Genomic DNA, 23,186 nt, shown 5'->3' on the forward strand with positions numbered 1-23,186 from the left:
GCTGGGGAGCACAAAAAATCCTGGGGAAATCCCATTGCTGAGAAGGGAAGGGAAAACATCAAGAGGTCCAGGCTGGATCCTACAGAAACCCAAAAATCTGCTGGAGAGCACCTGCTTCCCTATTGTTTTCCCCTATTTTTTTCCCTACAGCCCCAGGAGGAAAAGCAGGAGCAGGAAGCTGAGGTCAGCCAGGCTCGGCCGTCCCTCTGGTGACAGTGGTGACAGATGGCCCTGCCCTTCCCACCAGGAGCTGGGAGGTTCTTCCCGAGCACCCGGGAACAGCCGGGAGCTGCCACCTGCAGCCTCGGGCTTCTCCGGCACATCCTGGATCCAGAGCTGCTGCTCCCCCTGGATCCATGGCTGCTGCTCTCCATTGGATCCAGAGCTCCTGCTCCCCCTGGATCAGGAGCTGCTGCTCCCCCTGGATCAGGAGCTGCTGCTCTCCAATGGATCCAGAGCTGCTGCTCTCCAATGGATCCATGGCTGCTGCTCTCCAATGGATCCAGAGATGCTGCTCTCCCTGGATCCATGGCTGCTGCTCCCCCTGGATCCAGAGCTGCTGCTCTCCCTGGATCAAGAGCTGCTGCTCTCCATTGGATCCAGAGCTGCTGCTCTCCATTGGATCCAGAGCTGCTGCTCTCCATTGGATCCAGAGCTGCTGCTTTCCAATGGATCCAGAGCTGCTGCTCCCCCTGGATCCATGGCTGCTGCTCTCCCTAGATCCATGGCTGCTGCTCTCCCTGGATCCATGACTGCTGCTCTCCCTGGATCCAGAGCTGCTGCTCTCCATTGGATCCATGGCTGCTGCTCTCCATTGGATCCAGGGCTCTCCATTGGATCCAACAGAAGTGAATTAAAACATTCCAAGATACATTTTATATGAATCCCCTGTGCCATTCCCAGTGCCTGGAATGCTCAGCCTCCCTCTGGACCGTGCCAACCCAGCTCCCAGTGCAGGAGCTCTGCCAGCAGCCACGAGAGGGTGTTTTGGGAAGTGTGAGGTTTGGTGAACCCCCAAAACCTCTGCATGTTGGCTGGGGGGGACTTTTGGGATGGGAGATTTTTTCCCAGCAGAGTCTCCCTGTTTGTATTTTATTTTATTTTATTTTATTTTATTTTATTTTATTTTATTTTATTTTATTTTATTTTATTTTTTCTATTTTGTTTTAATTCCCTTCCCAATTCCCTCCTTTTCCCTTTTCCCTTTTCCCTTTTCCCTTCTCTTTTCCCTTTTCCCTTTTCCCTTCTCTTTTCCCTTCTCTTTTCCCTTCTCTTTTCCCTTCTCTTTCCCTTTTTTCCTTGCCTTGCCTTCTCTTTTCTTTTTTTTTGACATCTTTTATTTTATTTTACTTTATTTGCCTTTATTTGCCTTTATTTTATTTTATTTTTTATTTTACTTTTCTATCCAATTCTTCTCTTCTTCTTCTTCCTCTTATTATTTCTATTTTCCCAGAAGTGGCATTTTGACCCCTTTGGATGTATTTTCCTCCCCTTTCTCTTCCCTGGTAGCTGCTGGCATTTCCCACCCTGGGGATCCCACCCTTGGGATGAGGGTGGCAAAGGGACATCCCAGCATTCCATCCCCACTTGGAAATCAAACCTCCTGATTAAAACCAGGCCCAAAGCAGCAGAATTCCAACTGTTTTCCCCAATTCCCCTCCCGGGGGGGATGAGCACTGCAGGCACCGATGGTTTAATTGGGATAAAGCCCTTGGAGGGGGGTGTTGGCTCCTGCTCTCCCGGGGCTGAGAGGAGTGGGATGGGCATTCCAGCTGGGAATAAAGTCATGGGGGCAGGAGGAGGGTCTGGAAGCACCATCCTGGCTCCAGAATAATTCCTGAATGTGTTGGCCAAGCTTGGCCCCCCTTGCACCAGGACCCCCAGGGATGCCCCAGACCCCCCCATTCCACCCCCCATTGCACCAGAACCCCCAAAGCCCCAGACTCCCCCAAATCCCCAACCCCCCCATTTCCAACCCCCTTCATTGCCCCAGACCCCCTCCCAATGCCCCAGACCCCCCATTCCATCCCCCAATGCCCCAGATCCTGAATGCCCCACATTCCCCCATTTCCACCCACCCCCAGTGCCCCAGACCCCCCCATTCCACCCCGCAATGCCCCAAATCCCCAATTGCCCCAGAACCCCCATTTCCAACCTCACCTATTGCCCCAGTCCCCCCAATGCCCCAGATCCCCCCCATTTCCACCCACCCCCAATGCCCCAGACCCCCCAATGCTCCTAACTCCCCCATTTCCACCCACCCTCATTGCCCCAGATCCTCCCATTCCACCCCCCAATGCCCCAAATCCCAAATGCCCCAGCCCCTCCCACATTTCCCACCGCCTCTCATTGCCCCTGACCCCCCCAATTGCCCCAGACCCCCCCATTTCCAACCCCCCCCCATTGCCCCATTGTCCTGTACATTGCCCCAGGTCCCCCCCATTCCCACTGGACCCCCCATAGCCCCAGCCCCCCCCATTCCCACCCACCCCCATTCCCCCAGGTCCCCCTCACTGTCCCCCAAAACCGCAGAACCCCCCATTTCCAGCCCCCTTCATTGCCCCAGGCCCTTCTATTGCTCCAACCCCCCCAACTGCCCCATTGCCCCCCCAGTGCCTCAGCCCCTTCCCCCAATTCCAGCCCCCCTCATTGCACCAGCCCCCCCAGTGCCCCAGACCCCTCCTTGCCCTATTGTCCCAGGCCCCCCAATGCCCCAGATACCTCCATTTCCAGCCCCCCCTCATTGCCCCAGCCCCTTCTATTGCCCCCCCATTGCCCCATTGCCCCCCCCCAATGCCCCATCCTCCTGCCCCATTTCCAGCCCCCCCCAGTGCTCCAGCCCCCTCCTTGCCCTATTGGCCCCATTGCCCCAGGCCTCCCTAATGCCCCAGTTGCCCCAGTGCCCCCCCTTGCCCCAGCCCCAGTTCCCCAGCCCCCCTCCTTGCCCCATTGCCCCAGGTCCCCCTAATGCCCCAGGACCCCTCATTGCCCCCCAGAGCCCCAGAACTCCCCATTTCCAGCCACCCCCCATTGCACCAGCCCCCCCATGGCCCCATTTCCCCCCCATTGCCCCAGGGCCCCCACAGTCACCAGCCCCCCCATTGTCCTCCAATGCCCCAGACCCCCCCATTTCCAGCCCCCCTTATTGCCCCAGGCCCTTCTACTGCCCCAGCCCCCCTCCTTACCCCATTGCCCCCCCAGTGCCCCAGAACCCCCATTTCCAGCCCCCCTCATTGCACCAACCCCCTCAATGCTCCAGACCCCTCCTTGCCCCATTGCCCCCCATTGCCCCAGGCCCCCCTAATACCCCAGTCCCCCCCAGTGCCCCCCGTTGCCCCAGCCCCTTAATGTCCCAGATTCCCCCATTCCCACAAGCCCTCCCAGCTCCCCAGCCCCTCTCCTTGCCCCATTGCCCCCCATTGCCCCAGGCCCCTCTAATGCCCTAGTCCCCAGTGCCCCCCAAAGCCCCAGGATCCCCCTCTTCCAGCCCCCCCCATTGCTCCAGACCCCCCCAATATCCCAGCCCCCTCCTTGCCCTGTTGTCCCCCATGGCCCCAGGTCCCCATAATGCCCCAGTCTCCCCCAGTGCCCCCCATTGCCCCACCCCCCCCACTGCCCCATCACCCCCCTCATTGCCCCAGGCCCCAAATTTCCACCCCCGTCATTGCCCCAGGCCCCCTCATTGCTCCAGACCCCCCCAATGTCCCAGCCCCCTCCTTGCCCTATTGCCCCCCATGGCCCCAGGTCCCCATAATGCCCCAGTCCGCCCCAGTGCCCCCCACTGCCCCAGTGCCCCCATTGCCCCATCATCCCCCTCATTGCCCCAGGCCCCCCCATTGCTCCAGACCCCTCCAATGCCCCAGACCCCTCCTTGTCCCATTGCCCCCCATTCTCCCAGGCCCCCATAATGCCCCTAATCCCCCCGGTGTCCCTGTTGCCCCATCACCCCACCCAATGCCCTGGCCCCCCCATTTCCAGCCCCCCTCATTGCCCCAAGCCCCCCCCCATTTCTCCATGGCCCCCCCAATGCTGCAGCCTCCCCAGAGCCCCCTTATCCCCCTCATTGCCCCAAGCCCCCCCCCCCGCAGCGTCCCCCCAAATCACACCCCCCTCACCCCCTCCCAGCGCTCCCCACCCCGTGCCCGGGGGGCAGAGGGATGAGGATGAGGATGGGAGAGGGATAGAGGGAATGAGGGGCTGGATGGGGAGGTGGGGATGAGGATGGGGGGGTCTGGGGGCAGATGGGATGGGGGGATGGCGATGGGGGGATGAGGGGGTTGGGAGAGCGATGGGGATGGAGAGGATGAGGATGAGGGTTGGGATGGGGGGGGTGATAAGGATGGGGAGGTGTGGGGATGGGGGGAGGGTGGGAATGGAGGGAGGGGGATGGGGGAGATGGGGATGGAGGGGGGATGGGGGCAGATGGGGATGGTGGGATGGGGCTGAGGGGAAGATGATGGGGCTGCGGGCTGGGGGGTGGGTTGGGATGGGGCTGGGAGGGGATGATGAGGATGGGGAGATGTGAGGATGAGGGGGATGGGGGGAAGGTGACAGGGATGGGGAGGATGGGGGTGATGGGGACAGTGGGAAGATGTTGGGGCCAGGGACTGGGAGAGGGGGTGGGATGGGGCTGGGGGGGCAGTGATGGGGATGGGGGGGTGAGTTGGATGGGGGTGGCAGGCAGGGGATGGTGCTGGGGGTGCGGGGTTGGGGGTGATGGGGGTGACGGAGCTGGGGGGTGCTGATGAAGATGGGGAGATGTGAGGATGAGGGGAATGGGGGAAGGTGATGAGGATGGAAAGGTAGGAGGATGGGAGGGATGGGAGGAAGGCCATGAGGATGAGGAGGTGTGAGGAGGGGAGGGATGGGGGGAAGGTGATGAGGATGGGGAGGTGTGGGGGGGGGACGGGGGGGAAGGTGATGAGGATGGGGAGGTGTGAGGATGAGGGGGACGGGGGGGAAGGTGATGAGGATGGAAAGGTAGGAGGATGGGAGGGATGGGAGGAAGGCCATGAGGATGGGGAGGTGTGAGGATGGGGGGGATGAGGGAAGGTGATGAGGATGAGGAGGTGTGAGGATGGGAGGGATGGAAGGAAGGCCATAAGGATGAGGAGGTGTGAGGATGGGAGGATGGGGAAGGTGATGAGGATGAGGAGGTGTGAGGGTGGGGGGGTGCCGGGGATGGCGGGCAGGTGGCGGGTCCGGGGGTGGCGGTGCCGGGGCCTGTGCCGTGCCCGCGGCCGTGCCCGCGGCCGGGGGGTGTGCGGGGGGTTCCCGCGCGGAGCGGCGCGCAGCGAGCGCGGCCCCGCGGAGCCGGAGCGCGCCGCCCCCGCCCCCGCCCCGCCGCGCCCGGTGGGGGGGGGAGCGGCGGCGGCGCCGCGCTGACGGCTCGGTGGGCACCGCGATGCTGCGGGGCCCGGCGGAGCGGGGCTGAGCGCCGGGGGGGCCGCCGGGGAAGCCGAGGGAAGGGGGGGCCGCGGCGGCGGCGGGCGGAGGGGAGGGAGGGCGGGCGGGGAGGGAGGGGGGGGCGCGGCGAGCGATGGATGAGGACAACATGACGAGGAGCGAGGAGCAGGAGCTGAGTCTGCAGAAGGCGCTGCAGCAGTGCGAGCTGGTCCAGAACATGATCGACATCAGCATCTCCAACCTGGAGGGGCTCCGCACCAAGTGCGCCGCCTCCAACGACCTCACGCAGAAGGAGATCCGCACCCTGGAGGTACGGGCCCGCCGAACCCCCCTCCCCCCCCCAATACCAACATCAACACCCCCCCAGCACCAGCACCCCCCCCGGGCCGCGGCGGGTTCCCCCGCGGCGCTGCGGTGCAACCGAGTGAGGCTGCGCGCTCTGCAGGTGGCCCCGAGGTGGGTCCGGGACCACCGAACCCTCCTGCCGGCACCGAGCGGGGGGGGCCCGGCCGCGGCGCCGGCCCCCGCCATCCCCTCGCCATCCCCCCGCCATCCCCCCGTCATCCCCCGCCATCCCCTCGCCATCCCCCGGCCCGGCCGCATCGCTCCGCCGGGCTCCTCCTGGCCCGGCAGGCAGCATCCCCGGCCCACCTGCAGCCCCCCCGGCCCTCCTGCAGCTCCCCCCGGCCCTCCTGCAGCCCCCCCCGGCCCTCCTGCAGCCCCCCAGCCCTCCTGCAGCCCCCCGGCCCGCCTGCAGCCCTCCCACCGCGCTGCATCCCCCGGCCTGGCCGCGTCCCTTCCTCCCGGCTCCTGCTTCAGCCGGGCTGCATCCACTTCCACCGGGCTGTATCCCCTCGGCCCACTTGCATCCCTGCTGCCTGGCTCTATCCCCCTGGCCTGGCTGCATCCTTTTCCCTGGATTATATCCCCTCAGCCCACCCCGCATCCCTTCCGTGGGGCTGCATCCCGTTGGCTCGGCCACATCCACTTCCAGTGGCTCCCACCTCCCCTTTGGGCTGCATCCCCCCGGCCTGGCTGCCTCCCTCCCACCAGGCAGCATCCTGCTGGCCCACCTGCATCCCTCCCACCGGGCTGCATCCCTGGGGCCTGGCTGAATCCCTTCCCCTGAGCTGCATCCCCTTGGCCCACCTGCCTCCCACCCACCCACCTCCGACCGCCCCATCAGGCTGCATCCTCCTGGCCCGCCTGCATCCCTTCCACTGCCTCCCTCCTGGTGGGCTCCCACTCTCCCATCAGACCACATCCCCCCAGCCCACCTGCATCCCTTCTCCCCTCCTCCATCCCCCCTGGTCTGGCTGCATCCCTTTGATCCAGCTCCTACCTCCCCAGAAGGCAGAATCTCCTCCAGCCCATCTTCATCCCACCCGGCCCACCTGCATCCCCCTGGCTCACCTGCATCCCTGTGGCTCACCTGCATCCCTGTGGCTCACCTGCATCCCTGTGGCTCGCCTGCATCCCCCCAGCCTACCTGCATCCCCCTGGCTCACCTGCATCCCCATGGCTCACCTGCCTCCCTCCAGCCCCTCTTCATCCCCCCAAAACCACCTGCATCCCTCCTGGCTCACCTGCATCCCCCCAGCCCATCTGCATCCCTCTGGCTCCCTTTGCCTGCCCTCCAGCCCCTCTTCATCCCCCCCAGCCCATCTTCATCCCTTCCAGCCCCTCTTCATCCTCCCAAACCACCTGAATCCCTCCCTCCCTCCTGCATCCCTGTGGCCCACCTTCTTCCCTCCATTCCCACCTGCATCCCCCATGGCTCACCTTCATCCCCTCCAGCCCATCTTCATCCCCTCCATCCCACCTGCATCCCTGTGTCCCATCTGCATCCCCCTAAACCACCTCTATCCCCCCATCCCACCTGAATCCCCCCCACCAGGAGCACCCCCCTGGCTCACCTGCACCCCTCCATCCCACCTGAATCCCCCCAGCCCATCTTCATCCCCCCAAGCCCACCTGCATCTCCCTCTCTGCCCCCCCAGCCCTCCCACAGGAGCATCCCCCTGGCCTGGCCCCATCCTCCCCTCTGTGCTCCTGCCTCCAAAGGGATGAGGTTCCCCTTGGAGCGTGCTGAGCCCCAGCTGGGATGAATGGAGGGTTCAGCAGGAGGTGGCTGGGATGGGATGGGTAGGGAATGTCCAGGGAATGCCCAGGCAGGCTGGGCTGGGCAGGGAATGCCCGGGTAGGGAATGCCCAGGCAGGCTGGGCTGGGCTGGGAATGCCCAAGGAAAGCCCAGGCAGGCTGGGATGGGCAGGGAATGCCCAGGGAATGCCCAGGCAGGCTGGGATTGCCGGGGGTGAGCCCGGAGCAGGAGCAGCGAGGCCGTGGCGGTGCCGTGACCCTGAGGAGCTGCCGGCGGGGCCGTGGTGCTGTGGGGGCGGCTGATGTGGAGCCAGGGCTGTGGGTGGGGGGAATTTTGGAGCCTGGCCCTGCTCAGGCCTTTTGGCTGGTCCTGCAGCCCCTCTGTGGGGCAGCTTTTGGCTCCAGGCCACGGTTGGAACACCCTGTCCCACTGCCTTCGCTCCCGAAGGTCCCGTGGGAGCAGGTGGGGCATCGCCACCCCACTGCTGTGCCACTTGGGGAGGGGATCCCAGGTTTGGGAGCAGCTCCTGCTCTGCATCCCAGCTTATGTGCACCCCACTCTGATCCTGCTGTCGCCTCTCCTTGATCCAAGCCCTGTCCCATCCCACCTCTCCGTGTGGGCTCAGCCTGGAGCTGTTGGTCTTGGAGTGACCTCGGGAGAGGGGCTGCAGCGGTTTTGGGGTGTGCAGGAGACTTTGTGGGGGGCAGGCAGGCTCAAAACCCCCCAGTGGAACCTGCCTGGAGGTGCAGGACTACAGGAGTTTATCCCACATGGAATGATGGCCTTGTTGGGGTCAGCACAGCCGAGAATTCCCTGTGTCCCTGTCACGGACGGGACTGAGGGAAGGCAGAGTGTGCTGAAGTCCTGGTGGGATTCCCCTTCCCAGCATCCTGGTGTCACTGGGGCAGCTCAGTGTGGGCTGGATGAAGGGTTTGGAGAGATTGGGGTGATACCACCCTGCAAATCCCTTGGGCTCCCGGGCAAACCCCTCTCCAGCCCCTATGGATCGTGCTGTGCCCGCCGTGGGGAGCCCTGGCATCACCATCCCTGAAACACCCCCAAACCTGGGGATGTCTCATCCATGGGCATCCCTGCTTCCCACCACACTGCTTTCCACCACAAAACCAGGGGGATTCCCACACAGGGAGTGGCAGTGGATGAATCCCAGGGCCAGATTCCTGATGCCATCACACCGGGATGGGTCTGGTGTTGTCCTGGGTTGTCACCAGTGGGAGCAGGAGCTGAACCTGGCCCTGATTCCCTGAATCCCTGATTCCCTGAGTCCCTGAGCCACTGCTGCATCCCAAGGACATGACACAGACTCCAAGGCTTCACTCAGCACCTCTTCCCTTCCCATCTGGTGGCAGCAGAGCCAGGCCATGGCAAAGGGAATGGTGACCAGGAATGTGTGGACTGGAAGGGCATCTCACCTCCAGGGAGACCTCCCAGCCCTCCCTCCAGTGCAAGCCTGGAATAAAATGGGTGAATCCATGTTTTTTGGTTGATTCTCACACACTAAACCTTGATCTTGCTGGATTAATAGAGGTTTTTCCTGTCCTTTTTTGTTTTAAACCACTTTAAGGCAGACATGAGCCCCCATCCTGCCGGTAACTGCTTCCCAGGATACATCCTTTGGGATGGGTGCCACCACTGCAGCCTGGCTCCAGTGGCAGTCCTTGGAGCTGGGAGGCTTTTTGGGTTTGCTTGTGCCTTGGGAAAGGCTCCCATGGAAGCCAAGGCAGTGTCTGGGATCAAAACATCAACCAACAGCACCTGGGGGGGAATTGGGGCTGGTTGGCTTCCCATGGGTGGGAGCTGAGTGTCCATCCCAGAGCCCTGCCTGGGCTGTGGGGTTTTAACCCTGTCCAGGTGTGGCAGGTCTGGCTTTGTGGCTCCAAATTTGGGATTTGGGGTGTAGACATGGACGGGGGGAGCTGCTACAGGCGTGTTTGCCAGAGGTTGGGAAGAGCAGCTGGAAAAGTTGCTCTGTGCTGGGTGATATTCCCAACTGTCCCACAGAGCTGTGCTCTCCGTGCTACCCCCACCCCAACTCAGAACATGTCCCAAAAACTGATGGGTGGCTCCAGGGATAACTCCAGGATTGGCACTTCCCCCTCCCCAGGCTGCCAGGAAAGGGGGAACCCTCCCGGGATACTTTTGGCCGCTGTGTGAGGATGGGAAGGGACACCTTGGGAAGTTTGGTCGTTTCCAAATTTCCACAGGCTGTGGCCAAAGGAGATGCTGCCCCAGCACTTGGATTTGCCAAGAAGCTGTGGGTGCCCCTGGATCCCTGGAAGTGTCCAAGGCCAGGATGGACAGGGTTTGGAGCAACCTGGGCTAGTGGAAGGTGTCCCTGCCCTGGGGGAGATGAGCTTTAAGATCCAACCCAAACCATTCCGTGATTCCATGATTCCCACTCCTGAGTGTGCGGATCCTCTGGTGTGTAATCCCATGGATGAGCACAGCGTGCTTCTCCCTGGGTTATATCCTCCCAGGAGTCTGGATGGAGACATTTCAGCCCCTGTATTCCCGGGGGGAGCCCCAGGGACCCTTTGGCAGCCCCTGGAATAGCGGCTGTGCGGAGGCAGAGCCAGCACGGGAGCCCAGCGGGGCCTTGGCAGAGCCCTGAGAGGGAAAACCGGAGCCGTGGGCAGGAATTCCCGAGCCCCAGGGCGCTCCAGGTGGCTCTGGAATAACGAGCCCCTCGGCGGGAGCCGGGAAGGAGCCGCTCCCGTTGTGTCTCTGCTCCACGGGAAGGAATATTGGGAAGCGCGGGGCGACCTCTCTGCCCTTCACGGCACGAAGGCAGGGGCTGATCCCGCCGTGCCATCCCGGCGGGATGGGCATTCCATGGGCACGGGGTGGCTCTGGCCGCCGTAGCTCTGCCGGGTTGATGAACTCCCACAGGTGGATTTTCCACCGCCTCTTCCCGGTCTCCCGGCAGGCCCGGCTGACGTCAGGGAGGGGGAACAGCCGCCCTCCTCCCGCTCCTTGGAGACCTTGGAGACCTTGGAGAGCGGCTGCTCCGCTCCCGGTGCCCGCCAAGCGGGGGGAGAAGCCGCTCCCCGCCCCGCTGGGCTCTGGGGGAACGGGAAAATCCTGCTGGGAGCGATGGGAAGAGGCTGGAAAGGGAGTGGGGACATCCCTGCCGTGCCAGAGCCCACCCCCGGGCAGCGGGCACCTTGTTTTCCAAGGAGCTGCGGGGTCTCGGGAGCTGTTGGCCCCTCCAAAGGGAAGGGGATCCCCGCGGCTTCATCCCGTTTTGTCCGTGGAAGTTCGGGAACGGCCTCAGCTCTTCCCAAGGCGCCTCTTCCCATCCTCACCCCCCTGTTCACGCCGCATCCTGGGAGGGCTCCCCCTCCCTCGCAGGAGCAGGGAGAGGGAACTGCCAGTCCCGGGGTTGTCCTTGGAGCCACTCAGCGGTTTCTGGGAATCCCGATCCATGTTTTGACGCGGAGTGGGGGTAGTACAGAGAGCACAGTTCCCTAGGACAGCCGGGAATATCACCCAGCGCCGAGAAAAACGGGGAACTGCCGATCCTGGAGTTATCCCTGGAGCCACCCACCGGTTTGTGGGAACCCTGATCCATGTTTTAGGTCCTTTTCCCGGGCGCTGGATCTGGGATAGACACTGGGAAGGGTGTGAATAGCGACCCCCAGCTCCAAGGAGGGTGTTGGGGTGCCCTCCCAGTGCCCTCAGCAGCATTCCCGGCTGGAGCAGGGGTGTATTCCCATGCAGTGAGGAGCGGGGGGGATCCATGGAATTCCAGCCCATCCCCGCAGCCCCCCGGGGTGTCCCTCTGCCCGATTCCAGAGGGGGAAGCTGAGGCAGGGGGGAGCTGGGGGAGTTGTGCCACAGCGGGAACGCGGCAGAGCAGCACTTCCCACCTCTGGAAAAGCTCCATCCCGGGATGAGCGGCGGCCCCAGGGGCGGGACAGCCCCTCTGCAGCCGCGGGATGGGGTTTTCCCTGCTTCCCCTCCATGGCTTCCCTTTCCAGCTCCAGCAAAACACCGAGCGCTCGGGGACTTCACAGAGGATTTTTTGGGCTTGTTTTTCCCTGGAAGGAGCCGATCCATGGGCCAGAGCAGCAGGGAAAGAGCCGATCCAAGCCAGAGCACCAGCCCGCCCCCGAGGGTCCCAGCTGGATCCTTGTTGGAAGGGTTTGGGATGAATTTCCCCCACCTGGAAATGAAAAGTCCTCCATTTTCCCACCTTTTCCCCATTCCCAGCTCCCAGCACACCTCTGCAGTGTCCTGATCCCAGCTCTAGTGGCTCAGCCATCCCCTTTATTCCCTCCCGGGCTCCCGGACGGGGAGGTTGGATGGAGAACAGGCTGTGGGGGGCGGAGCTGAGTTTTCAGGATGGGTTTTCCCGGTGTTTTGCCGCAGCTGTGTGTGGATAAGGACGTTTTTTGGGAGGCAGGAGCTGCCCGTGTGCGTGTTTGAGGCTCCTGCCGCCGTCCCAGCTCCGAGGGCCAGGGGTGTGTCTGGGATGTGCGAGCAGGGGTGACCCCAAAACCTTGGAAGGGTTGTGCTGGGAGAGCGTTTTTCCCTAAAAAGCAGCCCTGGAAGGGGGTCAGGGCTCTGCAGACCCTGGGGGTGGTGTCCCTGCAGCCCCCCAGCGAGTGGCTTTGCTGTTCCTGTCTCTCTCCTGGGGATGAATTTGCAATAATTAATCTCTGTTCGCCAAGTCAGGGATTGGGAAAACCTGCCCGGCCGAGGTGTCCCTCTCCTGGCAGGGCTGTCACCCACCTGGGGGTGACTTTGGGGTCGATGCCAAGCCCTGTGCCCGTCACCAGCGGGTACCACGAGGGGTGGGACCGGGAGAGATGAGAAAGCTCTCCCAAACCCCACGGCGGGGTTCTCCCCTCACTTCTCGATCCCAAACCGCCCCGTATTTTGCTCCTCTGTTTTTTTGGGGGGTGCGGGAGCAGAGGCACAGCACCACCCAGTGCCACCGGGGCCGGGAATCCCCCGTCTGGAAAAGCGGGAGCGGGAAATCCCGGCGGCCTCTCGGCAGGGAAAGGAGAGGGCAGGAGCTCGGCGGCTTGATTTTGGGAGCTGCGAATGTCACCTCGCGGTGGGAGGGCTCTGGGGGACGATCGGGGGGGTAAAAAAGAGCCAAGGGGGCGGTGATTTCAGTGCTGGTGATGAGGAGCAGGGGGAGGAAGGAGGAGCAAACAGCCCTGGCCCAGCCTTGGCACCGTGTGGGGCTGTGCCCGGTGCCCTGGGGGGGATCAGGGAACCCTTGGCACCGAGTCTGGGTGTGAGAGAGGGCAGCGTGGCCTGTGGGGATGTTTGGGGGTCCCTTGGCACTGGTTTTAAGAGGGGAGTGTGTCTTTGGGGGATGTTTGGGGGTCCCTTGGCACTGGTTTTAAGAGGGGAGTGTGTCTTTGGGGGATGTTTGGGGGTCTCTCTACACTAAGTCTGGATGTGAGAGGGAGGTGTCTTTGGGGGGGAAGATTGGGGGGTCCCTTGGAACCAAGTTTGGGTGTGAGAGAGGGGAGTGTGTTTTGGGGGATGTTTGGGGGTCTCTCTATGCCAAGTGTGGGTCTAAGGGGAGCGTGGCCTGTGGAGGATGTTTGGGGGTCCCTTGACACTGGGTGTAAGGGGAGTGTGTCTCTTGGGGATATTTGGGGGTCCCTCTGTCCTAAGCCCGGGTGTAAGGTTGGGCAGTGTATCTCTTAGGGGAGGTCTGGGGGGTCCCTCTGCACTTGGGGCCAGGAACACAAGCAGGGAATGTGTCCTGTGGGCACTGGGCAGTGCTGGCAGGGGGTGGGGTTGGTGTGGGTGGGTGGGAGCCCTGGTGTCTGTCCCCTCTGTGCCCCTCACACACCACTGAGGGGACCCTGGGCTGCCCATCCCCTGAGCAAGACCCCAGTGCTGGGCTGGGGTTGAAGGAGCTGAGAAGGGCTTTTTTTAGGTTTTTTTTTTTGTGGGATGATGGAGGGGAAATAAGGAGCAAAGAGCCCTGGCCCAGCCTTGGCACCGTGTGGGGCTGTGCCTGGGGCCGGGGGGGGTGTCCAGAGGGGCCCTTGGCACCGAGTCTGGGTGTGAGAGGGGAGAGTGGCCTGTGGGGGATGTTTGGGGGTCCCTTGACACTGGGTGTAAGAGGGAGTGTGTCTTTGGGGGATGTTTGGGGGTCCCTCTGTACTAAGTCTGGATGTGAGAGGGGAGTGTGTTCTTTGGGACATGTTTGGGGGTCTCTCTATACCAAGTCTGGGTGTAAGGGGAGTGTGGCCTGTGGGGGATGTTTGGGGGTCCCTAAACCGCTTGGTTTATGAGGGAAGAGTGTCCTCTGGGGGATGTTTATGGGGTCCCTTGGCACCAAGCCTGGATGTAAGAGGGGAGTGTGTCTTTTAGAGGATGTTTATGGGGTCCCTTGGCACCGAGCCTGGGTGTAAGATTGGGGAATGTGTCCTCTGGAGGATGTTTGGGGGTCCCTCTGTCTTGAGTCTGGATGTAAGAGGGGAGTGTCTTTTGGGGGAAGATTGGGGGGTCCCTTGGAACCAAGTCTGGGTGTAAGAGGGGAGTGTGTCCTGTGGGGGATGTTTGTGGGTCCCTCTGTCTTAAGTCTGGATGGAAGAGGGGTCTTTTGGGGGGATGCTTGGGGGTCTCTTGGCACCAAGTTTAGGTGTGGGAGAGGAAAGTGTGTCTTTTAGAAGATGTTTGGGGGTCTCTCTATACCAAGGCTGGGTCTAAGGAGAGTGTGGCCTTTGGGGGGTGTTTGGGGGTCTCTCTGCATTGAGTCTGGATATAAGAGGGGAGTGTCTTTTGGGGGGATGATTGGGGGGGTCCCTTGGAACCAAGTTTGGGTGTAAGAGAGGGGAGTGTGTCTTTGGGGGATGTTTTGGGGGTTCCCTCTGTCTTGAGTCTGGATGTAAGAGGGGAGTGTCTTTGGGGGAAGATTGGGAGGGTCCCTTGGCACTGAGTCTGGCTGTAAGAGAGGGGAGTGTGTTTTGGGGCATGTTTGGGGGTCTCCCTCTACCAAGTCTGTGTCTAAGGGGAGCGTGGCCTGTGGGGGATGTTTGGGGGGCCCTTGGCACTGGGAGTAAGAGGAGAGTGTCCTTTGGAGGGTGTTTGGGGGGTCCCTCTGTCTTGAGTCTGGATGTAAGAGGGGAGTGTCTTTTGGGGGGATAATTTGGGGGTCCCTCTGTACCAAGTCTGGATATGAGAGGGGAGTGTGTCTTTGGGGGATGTTTGGGGGTCTCTCTATACCAAGTGTGGGTCTAAGGGGAGAGTGGCCTGTGAGGGATATTTGGGGGATTCCTTGGCACTGGGAGTAAGAGGGAGGTGTCTTTTGGGGGGATGATTGGGGAGTCCCTTGGAACCAAATTTGGGTGTGGGAGAGGGGAGTGTGTCCTGTGGGGGAAGATTGGGGGTCCCTTGGCACCGAGTCTGGGTGTAAGAGAGGGGACAGTGTCCTTTGGGGGATGTTTGGGGGCCTCTCTGTACTAAGTCTGGGTCTGGGGGGAGCGTGGCCTGTGGGGGATGTTTGGGGGTCCCTTGGCACTGGGTCTAAGAGGGAAGTGTGTCTTTGGGGGACGTTTGGGTGTCTCTCTATCCCAAGCCTGGGTGTCAGAGCTGCCTGTGCTCACCCCCCTCCCGCCTTGGGGGGGTCATCCAGGGGGATCCCAGGGGGTTTTTCCTTCTTTTCCAGAGCAAGCTGGTGAAGTACTTCAGCCGGCAGCTGTCGTGCAAGAGGAAGGTGGCGCTGCAGGAGCGCAATGCCAAGCTCGAGGGCTTCCCCCAGCTCCTGCACTGGTTCCGCATCGTCGACATCCGCAAGGAGGTCATGGAGGTGGGGCTGGAATCCCCTCCGGGGGCTCCGCGGCGGCTCTGGGGGCCTAAACCCTCTCCAGGGGGGGTTTTCCCAGGGGTTTGTGAGTCCTGATTCTCTCCAGGGTTTTTTTTTCCCCCTGGAGTTTGCGAGTCTTGACCCTCTCTAGGAGTGTTTTTCTCAAGGATTTGTGAATCCTGACCTTCCCCAAAAATGTTTTTCCCGGGGATTAGTGGCTCTTGACCCTCTCCAGGGGTGTTTTTCCCCAGGATTTGTGAATTCTGACCCTTTCCAGGAATGTTTTTCCCAGGGGTCTGTGAGTCCTGATTCTCTTCAGGAATGTTTTTCCCAGGGATCTGGATCTTGACCTTCTCCAGGGGTGTTTTTCCCAGGGGTTTGTGGATCCTGGCCCTCTCCAGGGGGTGTTTTCCCAAAGGGTTTGTGAATCCTGACATTCCCAAGGGGATTTTTCCCAAAGGGTTTGTGGATCCTTGATCCCTCAGCTCTGTTCCACCCACCAGCAAGGACACCCCGTGGGTGTTCCCAGGGGTTTGGGGGTCCTGATTCTCTCCAGGGTTTTTTTCCCCTGGAGTTTACAAGTCTTAACCCTCTCTAGGAGTGTTTTTCCCAGGGATTTGTGGATCCTGACCCTCTCCAGGGGTGTTTTTCCCAGGGGTTTGTGAATCCTGACCCTCTCCAGGGGTGTTTTTCCAGGGATTAGTGGATCCTGACCCTCTCCAGGGGTGTTTTTCCCAGGGTTTGTGGATCCTGACCTGAAGTTGCCACTCCCTGTGTGTTCCCAGGGACAGGGATGGTTTTTCCTGCTGCCCCCAAATCTCCCAGTGCTGAGCTGGCTCTGGATATACCCGAAACTGTGCAAAAACTTGGGATAAACCCGAGGCTCCAGCCCTCCCTCCTGCTTTATTGGAGACTGAGAAGGAAAACGAGGATTTCTGGGGGGGGGTGACCCGATTTTTGGGGGTTCTCATGCGTTTGGAGGTGGATTATTCCCGTTCCTCACCCCTGTTCCTCCCTCAGGAAATCGCCCCGGGGCAGCTGAGCCTGGAGGAGCTGCTGGACATGACGGACGAGCAGGTCTGTGCCACCCTGGAGAAGTTTGGTGCCAACAGCGAGGAGTGTGCCCGGCTGAACGCATCCCTGTCCTGCCTGCGCAGCGTCCACAAGGCCGGTGGGTGGACAGAGGGATCGGGCTGGATCCAGGGGGAATGGGCTGGATCCACTGGGAATGGGCTGGATCCACTGGGAATGGGCTGGATCCAGGGGGATCGGGCTGGATCCAGGGGGAATGGGCTGGATCCAGGGGGAATGGGCTGGATCCAGGGGGAATGGGCTGGATCCAGGGGGATCGGGCTGGATCCAGGGGGATTGGGATGGATCCAGGGGGAATGGGCTGGATCCAATGGGACTGGGCTGAATTTAGTGGGATTGGGTTGAATCCGGTGGGACTGGTCTGAATTAAAACCATTAAAACCAGTGGGATTGGGTTGAATCCACTGGGACTAGACTGAATCCACTGGGATTGGGCGGAATCCAATGGGATTGGGTTGAATCCACTGGGACTGGGCTGAGTCCAATGGGACTGGGCTGAATCCAGTGCAAGTGGGCTGAATCCAAAGGGATTTCCTGAATCCGCTAGAACTGGGCTTAATCCACTGAAATTGGACTGAATCCAATGGGAATGGGCAAAATCCAGTGGGATTGGTCTGAATCCAATGGGATTGGACTGAAGCCAATGGGACTGGGCTGAGTCCAGTGGGATTGGTCTGAATCCAATGGGACTGGGCTGAGTCCAGTGGGATTGGTCTGAATCCAATGGGATTGGGCTGAATCCAGTGAGATTGGGCCGAATCCAGGGGGACTGGGCTGAATCCAACAGGACTGGGCTGAATTAAAACCATTAAAACCAGTGGGACTGGGCTCAGTCCAGTGGAACTGGGCTGAATCCACTGGGACTGGGCTGAATCCACTGGGTTGGGGTGAATCCAGTGAGACTGGGCCGAATCCAGGAGGACTGGGCTGAATCCATTGGGATTGGGCTGAATCCAATGGGAATGGGCTGAATCCAATGGGATTGGGCTGAATCCAGTGAGATTGGGCCGAATCCAGGGAGACTGGGCTGAATCCAGTGGGATTGGGCTGAATCCAGTGGGACTGGGCTGAATCCAGTGGGACTGGGCTGAATCCATGGGGATTGGACTGAATCCAGTGGGATTGGGCTGAATCCAGTGGGATTGGGCTGAATCCAGTGGGACTGGGCTGAATCCAATGGGACTGGGCTGAATCCAGTGGGACGGGGCTGAATACAGTGGGATTGGGCTGAATCCATTGGGATTGGGCAGAATCCAATGGGACTGGGCTGAATCCAGTGGGATTGGACTGAATCCAGTGGGACTGGGCTGAATCCAGTGGGATGATGTGCCCAGGACAAGAGGGCACAGCCTTGACTGTGCCAGGGCAGGTTCAGGTTGGGCATTGGGAAGTTCTTCCCAGGGAGAGTGATCAGACCCTGGAATGGGCTGCCCAGGAGGGGGTGGAGTCACCACCCCAGCGTGGTTTAGGGATACGCTGGATGTGACATCAGTGCCATGGGCTGGGTGACACGGTGGGGTTGGGTCACAGGTTGGACTCGATGATCTCAGAGGGCTTTTCCAACCTGGTTGATCCCGGGATTCTGTGGGTCAGGGCACCCCTGTGCCCTCGGGCTGGTCGGGGGGAGTGGCACCATCCCGTTGTGGTGGCACAGGAGTGTGGCTTTGGTGAGTGTTTTCCATGGATTGCAGAGCTCCTGCATCCCGGGGGCTTGGAGAACACCCACTGCCTGCAGGGATCATCTCTGACCTGCTGCCCTGAGAGCAGCCCTGGGGAGGAGGATTTTTGGGGGGCTGGTGGGTGAGGGGCTGGACCTGCCCCAGCACCCAGAACCCCCCATGCCCTGGGCTGATCCCCCAGCGTGGGCAGCAGGGCAGGGGGGATTCTGCCCCTCTGCCCCCTCAGCTGAGACCCCCCTGCAGAGCTGCTCCAGCCCTGGGAACAGCACAGGGAGGACGTGGAGCTGCTGGAGAGAGTCCAGAGGAGGCCCCGGAGATGCTGCCAGGGCTGGAGCCCCTCTGCTCTGGAGCCAGGCTGGGAGAGCTGGGGGGGTTCACCTGGAGAAGAGAAGGCTCCAGGGAGAGCTGAGAGCCCCTTGCAGGGCCTAAAGGGGCTCCAGGAGAGCTGGAGAGGGACTGGGGACAAGGGATGGAGGGACAGGACACAGGGAATGGTTTTAAACTAAAAGAGAAGAGATTTAGATGGGAGATTGGGAGAAATCCTTCCCTGTGAGTGTGGTGAGGCCCTGGCCCAGGTTGCCCAGAGAAGCTGTGGCTGCCCCTGGATCCCTGCAAGTGTCCCAGGCCAGGTTGGACGGGGCTTGGAGCAACCTGGGCTAGTGGGAGGTGTCCCTGCCCGTGGCAGGGGGTGGCACTGGCTGAGCTCTGAGGTGTGTGCGGTGCCAGGCGGTGGCAGCAGAGCTCCGTTCAGTGTCTCCACTCGAAGCGGCTCCTGCGGGATCCGAGCGGGGCCGGGGCCACCCGAGGGGGCAGCGGGGGCTGGGCAGGGTCCGGCTCTCTTGGCACTGGGTCCAAGCTGAGCCTTGGTGGGTCATCGTGGAATCACAGAAATCGTTCAGGTTGGGAAAGATCCTTCAGATCGTTGAGTCCAATCGTTCCCCAGCACTGCCAAGGCCACCACTGACCCACGTCCCCAAGTGCCACATTCACATGGATTTTAAATCCCCCCGGGGATGGGGACTCCACCCCTGCCCTGGGCAGCTGTGCCAGGGCTGGGTAGCCCTTTCCAGGAAGAAATTTTCCCAAATATTCAACCTAAACTTCCCCTGGTGCAACTCCCTCTCCTCCTGTCCCTTGTTCCCTGGGAGCAGAGCCTGACCCCCCCCCGGCTCCCCCCTCCTGTCAGGGAGTTGCAGAGCCAGAAGGTCCCCCCTGAACCTCCTTTGCTCCAGGCTGAGCCCCCCCAGCTCCCTCAGCCCCTCCTGCTGCTCCAGCCCCTTCCCAGCTCCGTTCCCTTCCCTGCACACACTCCAGACCCCACTGGCACAGCCCATCCCTGGGGATGGCACCACAGGACCACGGTGCCAGCTCAGGGGATCACTGCCAGCACGGGGGTGACTCTGGGGCAGCAGCAAGGTGGGGTTGGGGGGGGGAATTCACTTTTGGCTCAGTTTGGGGGATCAGTGACCCCCCATTTCTCAGTGTAACCCTCCTGCTGTCCCTTTCCCAAGGGTTCCCCTCCTGGTCCCAAGCTGGGGGATGGTTGTGGGCTGGTTTAGCCGTGGCCCCTGCTGGGAGCCCGTAGGTGGAGCCCAGTGCTGCCAGATCCCCCTGATTTGGGGACCCCAGAGCCCTCTGCCTGTCTCCTGTCCCCACTGGAGGGGCTTTTCCAGAGGGTGGGAGGCTGGAGAGGGAGCCCAGCTGGGTTTCCAGCTGGAAACCTGTGCAGGTTCTGACCCTCGGGGCCAGCAGGGGACAGGGCTGGTGGAGAGGAGGGGGTTGTGCTTTCAGTGAGGAACATCTCGGGGGGACCAGCAGCGTCCCCACATCCCCCCTGCTCGGCACAGAGTGTCCCAGAGGGGCTCCCAGCTCCTGCCCTGGAGAGGCCTTGGCCAAAGCCCCTTCCAGGCTTCCAAGGTGGGCAGGGCTGAGCCCAACCTGATGGGCACCCCTGGAGTGCTGTGTCCAGTTCTGGGCCCTCAGCTCAGGAAGGACATGGAGGGGCTGGAGCAGGTCCAGGGAAGAGCAGCGAGGCTGGGGAAGGGACTGGAGCACAAGTGCTGTGAGGAGAGGCTGAGGGAGCTGGGGGGGCTCAGCCTGGAGAAGAGGAGGCTCAGGGGAGACCTCCTCACTCTCTGCAACTCCCTGACAGGAGGGGGGAGCCCGGGGGGGTCGGGCTCTTCTCCCAGGAGCCAGCGGCAGGACAAGAGGGCTGGGTCTTCGGCTGTGCCAGGGGAGGGTTAGTTTGGATATTGGGAAGAAATTCTTTCCAGAGAGGGTGATCAGCCCTTGGAATGGGCTGCCCAGGGAGGGGGTAGAGTCCCCGTCCCTGGAGGTGTTTAAGGACAGACTGGATGTGGCATCAGTGCCATGGGCTGGGAACCACAGTGGGGTTGGATCAAGGGTTGGACTCGCTGATCTCAGAAGTCTTTTCCAACATGGCTGATTCCATGATTCCACGATTCCCTATGGAGCACAAGTCTCTCCACACCCTAACTCCCCAAATCCAGCTCTGCCTGCGCTCCTGCCCTGCTCCCCTCTGGCATTTGCACTCAGTCCCTGTGCTGTTTGAGGAAGGGCAGTGGTGCCACCCCGGAGGAGCCGGGGCAGGCTCTCAGCTGCCCTTTGCTTAAACCCCTTTGACTTTTAAAGACTCTTGCAAACAAATCCTGCTTTCCCCTCCCACCCCCCGGCCGAGGGAATTCCCTGCTTTGCTTTGGAAAATCCCCGCTGGCCTTTGGCTCAGCAGCTGCAGTGAAGATGCTGAAGCATCTCTGGTTCCTCTGGAGGTTCCCAGATGGATTGGTGGATCCGGAGGGCTGTGGGATGGGGGATCCGGAGAGCTGTGGGATGGGGGATCCAGAGGGCTGTGGGATGCTGGATCCAGAGGGCTGTGGGATGGGGGATCCAGAGGGCTGTGGGATAGGGGATCCAGAGGGCTGTGGGATGGGGGATCCAGAGGGCTGTGGGATGGGGGATCCAGAGGGCTGTGGGATAGGGGATCCAGAGGGCTGTGGGATGGGGGATCTGGAGGGCTGTGGGATGGGGGATCTGGAGGGCTGTGGGATGGGGGATCCAGAGGGCTGTGGGATGGGGATTCCAGAGGGTTGTGGGATGGGGGATCCAGAGGGCTGTGGGATGGGGGATCCGGAGGGCTGTGGGATGGGGATTCCAGAGGGTTGTGGGATGGGGGATCCAGAGAGCTGTGGGATGGGGGATCCGGAGGGCTGTGGGATGGGGGATCCGGAGGGCTGTGGGATGCCGCCTGCTCCATTTGCTCCCTAATGGGGTGGGTGATGGGGGTGCCAGCGCTGCTGGTGGCACGTGGTTGGTGGCCCTTTGGGTCCCTGCAGGAGGGAGTTTTGCTGCTCTCCGGGCGTGGGATGTTTGTCTTTCCCGGCGCTCCATTTAACTCCATCCATCATCCCGCTGCTCCCGGGGGAGCTGCTGCTCTGTCCCTCTGGCATTGCAGAGATGCTGCAGTGGTCGTTCCTGCCGTGCTGGAGGTGGAGGTTTGGGGTCCTTGGCACTGCCAGCTGGGGTGGGTCCGTGCCTTGCTGGCACCACGCTCCTGGAGTGTGTTTTCTGATGGGTGACACCAGCCCTGGGGACAGGGAGGGGACAGGCAGAGCCTGAGGGGTGCAGGAGCTCCAGGCAGTGGAGGAGACCAAATCTCCCTGAATTCCTGGGGGATTTGGGGGCAGGAATCTCCACCCAGGATGGCAGATGGCTCCCTGCATCCTGCTCAGCGCAGTGATCCCTGTCTCTGCTGGGTCAAATGGTTCCATCTCGGGATTCCCCCTCTTTTTGTCCCCTGGGAGAGTGGGAACACAGTTCCTGCCTTTCTCCTGGAGCTGGGAGTGGTGGGATCCCTGGCCAGAGGTGGGTGGTGGGAGGAGATCCCACCTGGCTGCTCGGGGCCAGATCCGAGATTCCCGCGGTCCAGGCAGCGTGTTTGGGTGGGGTGCAGGATTGGGACTGGTGGGACAGCACTGCTGGTACCCTGGGAATGTCCCCTGGGGCTCTTGGGGACAGCTGGGACTGAGCAGGGCGGGGCTGTGGCTCTGGGGGGGCACTGATTCCGTGCTGCATCCATCCATCCATCCCTCCACCCATCCATCCATCCATCCCTCCATCCATCCATCCATCCCTCCATCCATCCATCCCTCCATCCATCTATCCATCCATCCACCCATCCATCCACCCATCCATCCATCCATCCCTCCATCCATCCATCCCTCCATCCATCTATCCATCCACCCATCCATCCACCCATCCATCCATCCATCCATCCATCCATCCATCCATCCATCCCTCCATCCATCCATCCATCCCTCCATCCATCCATCCCTCCATCCATCTATCCATCCATCCACCCATCCATCCCTCCATCCATCCATCCATCCATCCATCCACCCATCCATCCATCCATCCACCCATCCCTCCATCCATCCCTCCATCCATCTCTCCATCTCTCCATCCATCCATCCATCCATCCATCCCCATATCCATCCATCCATCCATCCATCCATCCCTCCCTCCCTCTATCCCTCCCTCCATCCATCCATCCCTTCATCCATCCATCCATCCCTCCATCCATCCATCCATCCATCCCCATATCCATCCATCCATCCATCCGTCCCTCCCTCCCTCTATCCCTCCATCCCTCCCTCCCTCCCTCCATCCCTCCCTCCCTCCCTCCATCCCTCCATCCCTCCCTCCATCCCTCCATCCATCCCTAGCTGCATTCCAGTGGATGCAGAGCTCCTGGTTGGCCCCACAGCTCCATGAGCACCACCCAGGTGCCCGTGAGGTTGGCACAGCCCCGAGGAGCTCCCTGGGAGCTTCCCCTCCGGCTGCTGTGTGGGATGGGGGGTGGAAAAGCTCCCTTGGGATGCAGCGCTGGGATCTCGGGTCCCCCAGAAGGAACCCCAGACGTTCCAACGCGCCCTTTAATCTGCATTTGAGCTGCATTTTCTCTCCTTGCAAAGCCAGAGGCCGTCCCAGTCCTAAAAACATAATTAATGACCAAGTTGCAGCCCCTCTAAAATCCATAATTCCTTGGCAAGGGCAGCGGTGGCCGATTCCTGGACGCCAAGATTTGTGTTA

The 23,186-nt window shown here is 61.4% G+C and overlaps 1 protein-coding gene across 3 annotated transcripts in view; it reads left to right on the forward strand.

The window, feature by feature from the left end:
* The first annotated feature begins 5,512 nt into the window (after window positions 1-5,512).
* Window positions 5,513-23,186, forward strand: part of KSR2 (kinase suppressor of ras 2) — a 102,093-nt gene continuing 84,419 nt past the window's right edge. For all 3 annotated transcript variants that reach the window (XM_032705992.1, XM_032705994.1, XM_032705993.1), the window contains exons 1-3: window positions 5,513-5,716; window positions 15,169-15,309; window positions 16,327-16,477. In XM_032705992.1, the coding sequence (XP_032561883.1) occupies window positions 5,540-5,716; window positions 15,169-15,309; window positions 16,327-16,477 (469 nt within the window). In that variant the 5' untranslated portion in view covers window positions 5,513-5,539. The remainder of the gene's footprint in view (window positions 5,717-15,168; window positions 15,310-16,326; window positions 16,478-23,186) is intronic.

The sequence above is a fragment of the Chiroxiphia lanceolata genome, chromosome 18 (assembly GCF_009829145.1).
Source record: "Chiroxiphia lanceolata isolate bChiLan1 chromosome 18, bChiLan1.pri, whole genome shotgun sequence".
In the NCBI taxonomy this organism is placed as follows: Eukaryota; Metazoa; Chordata; class Aves; order Passeriformes; family Pipridae; genus Chiroxiphia; species Chiroxiphia lanceolata.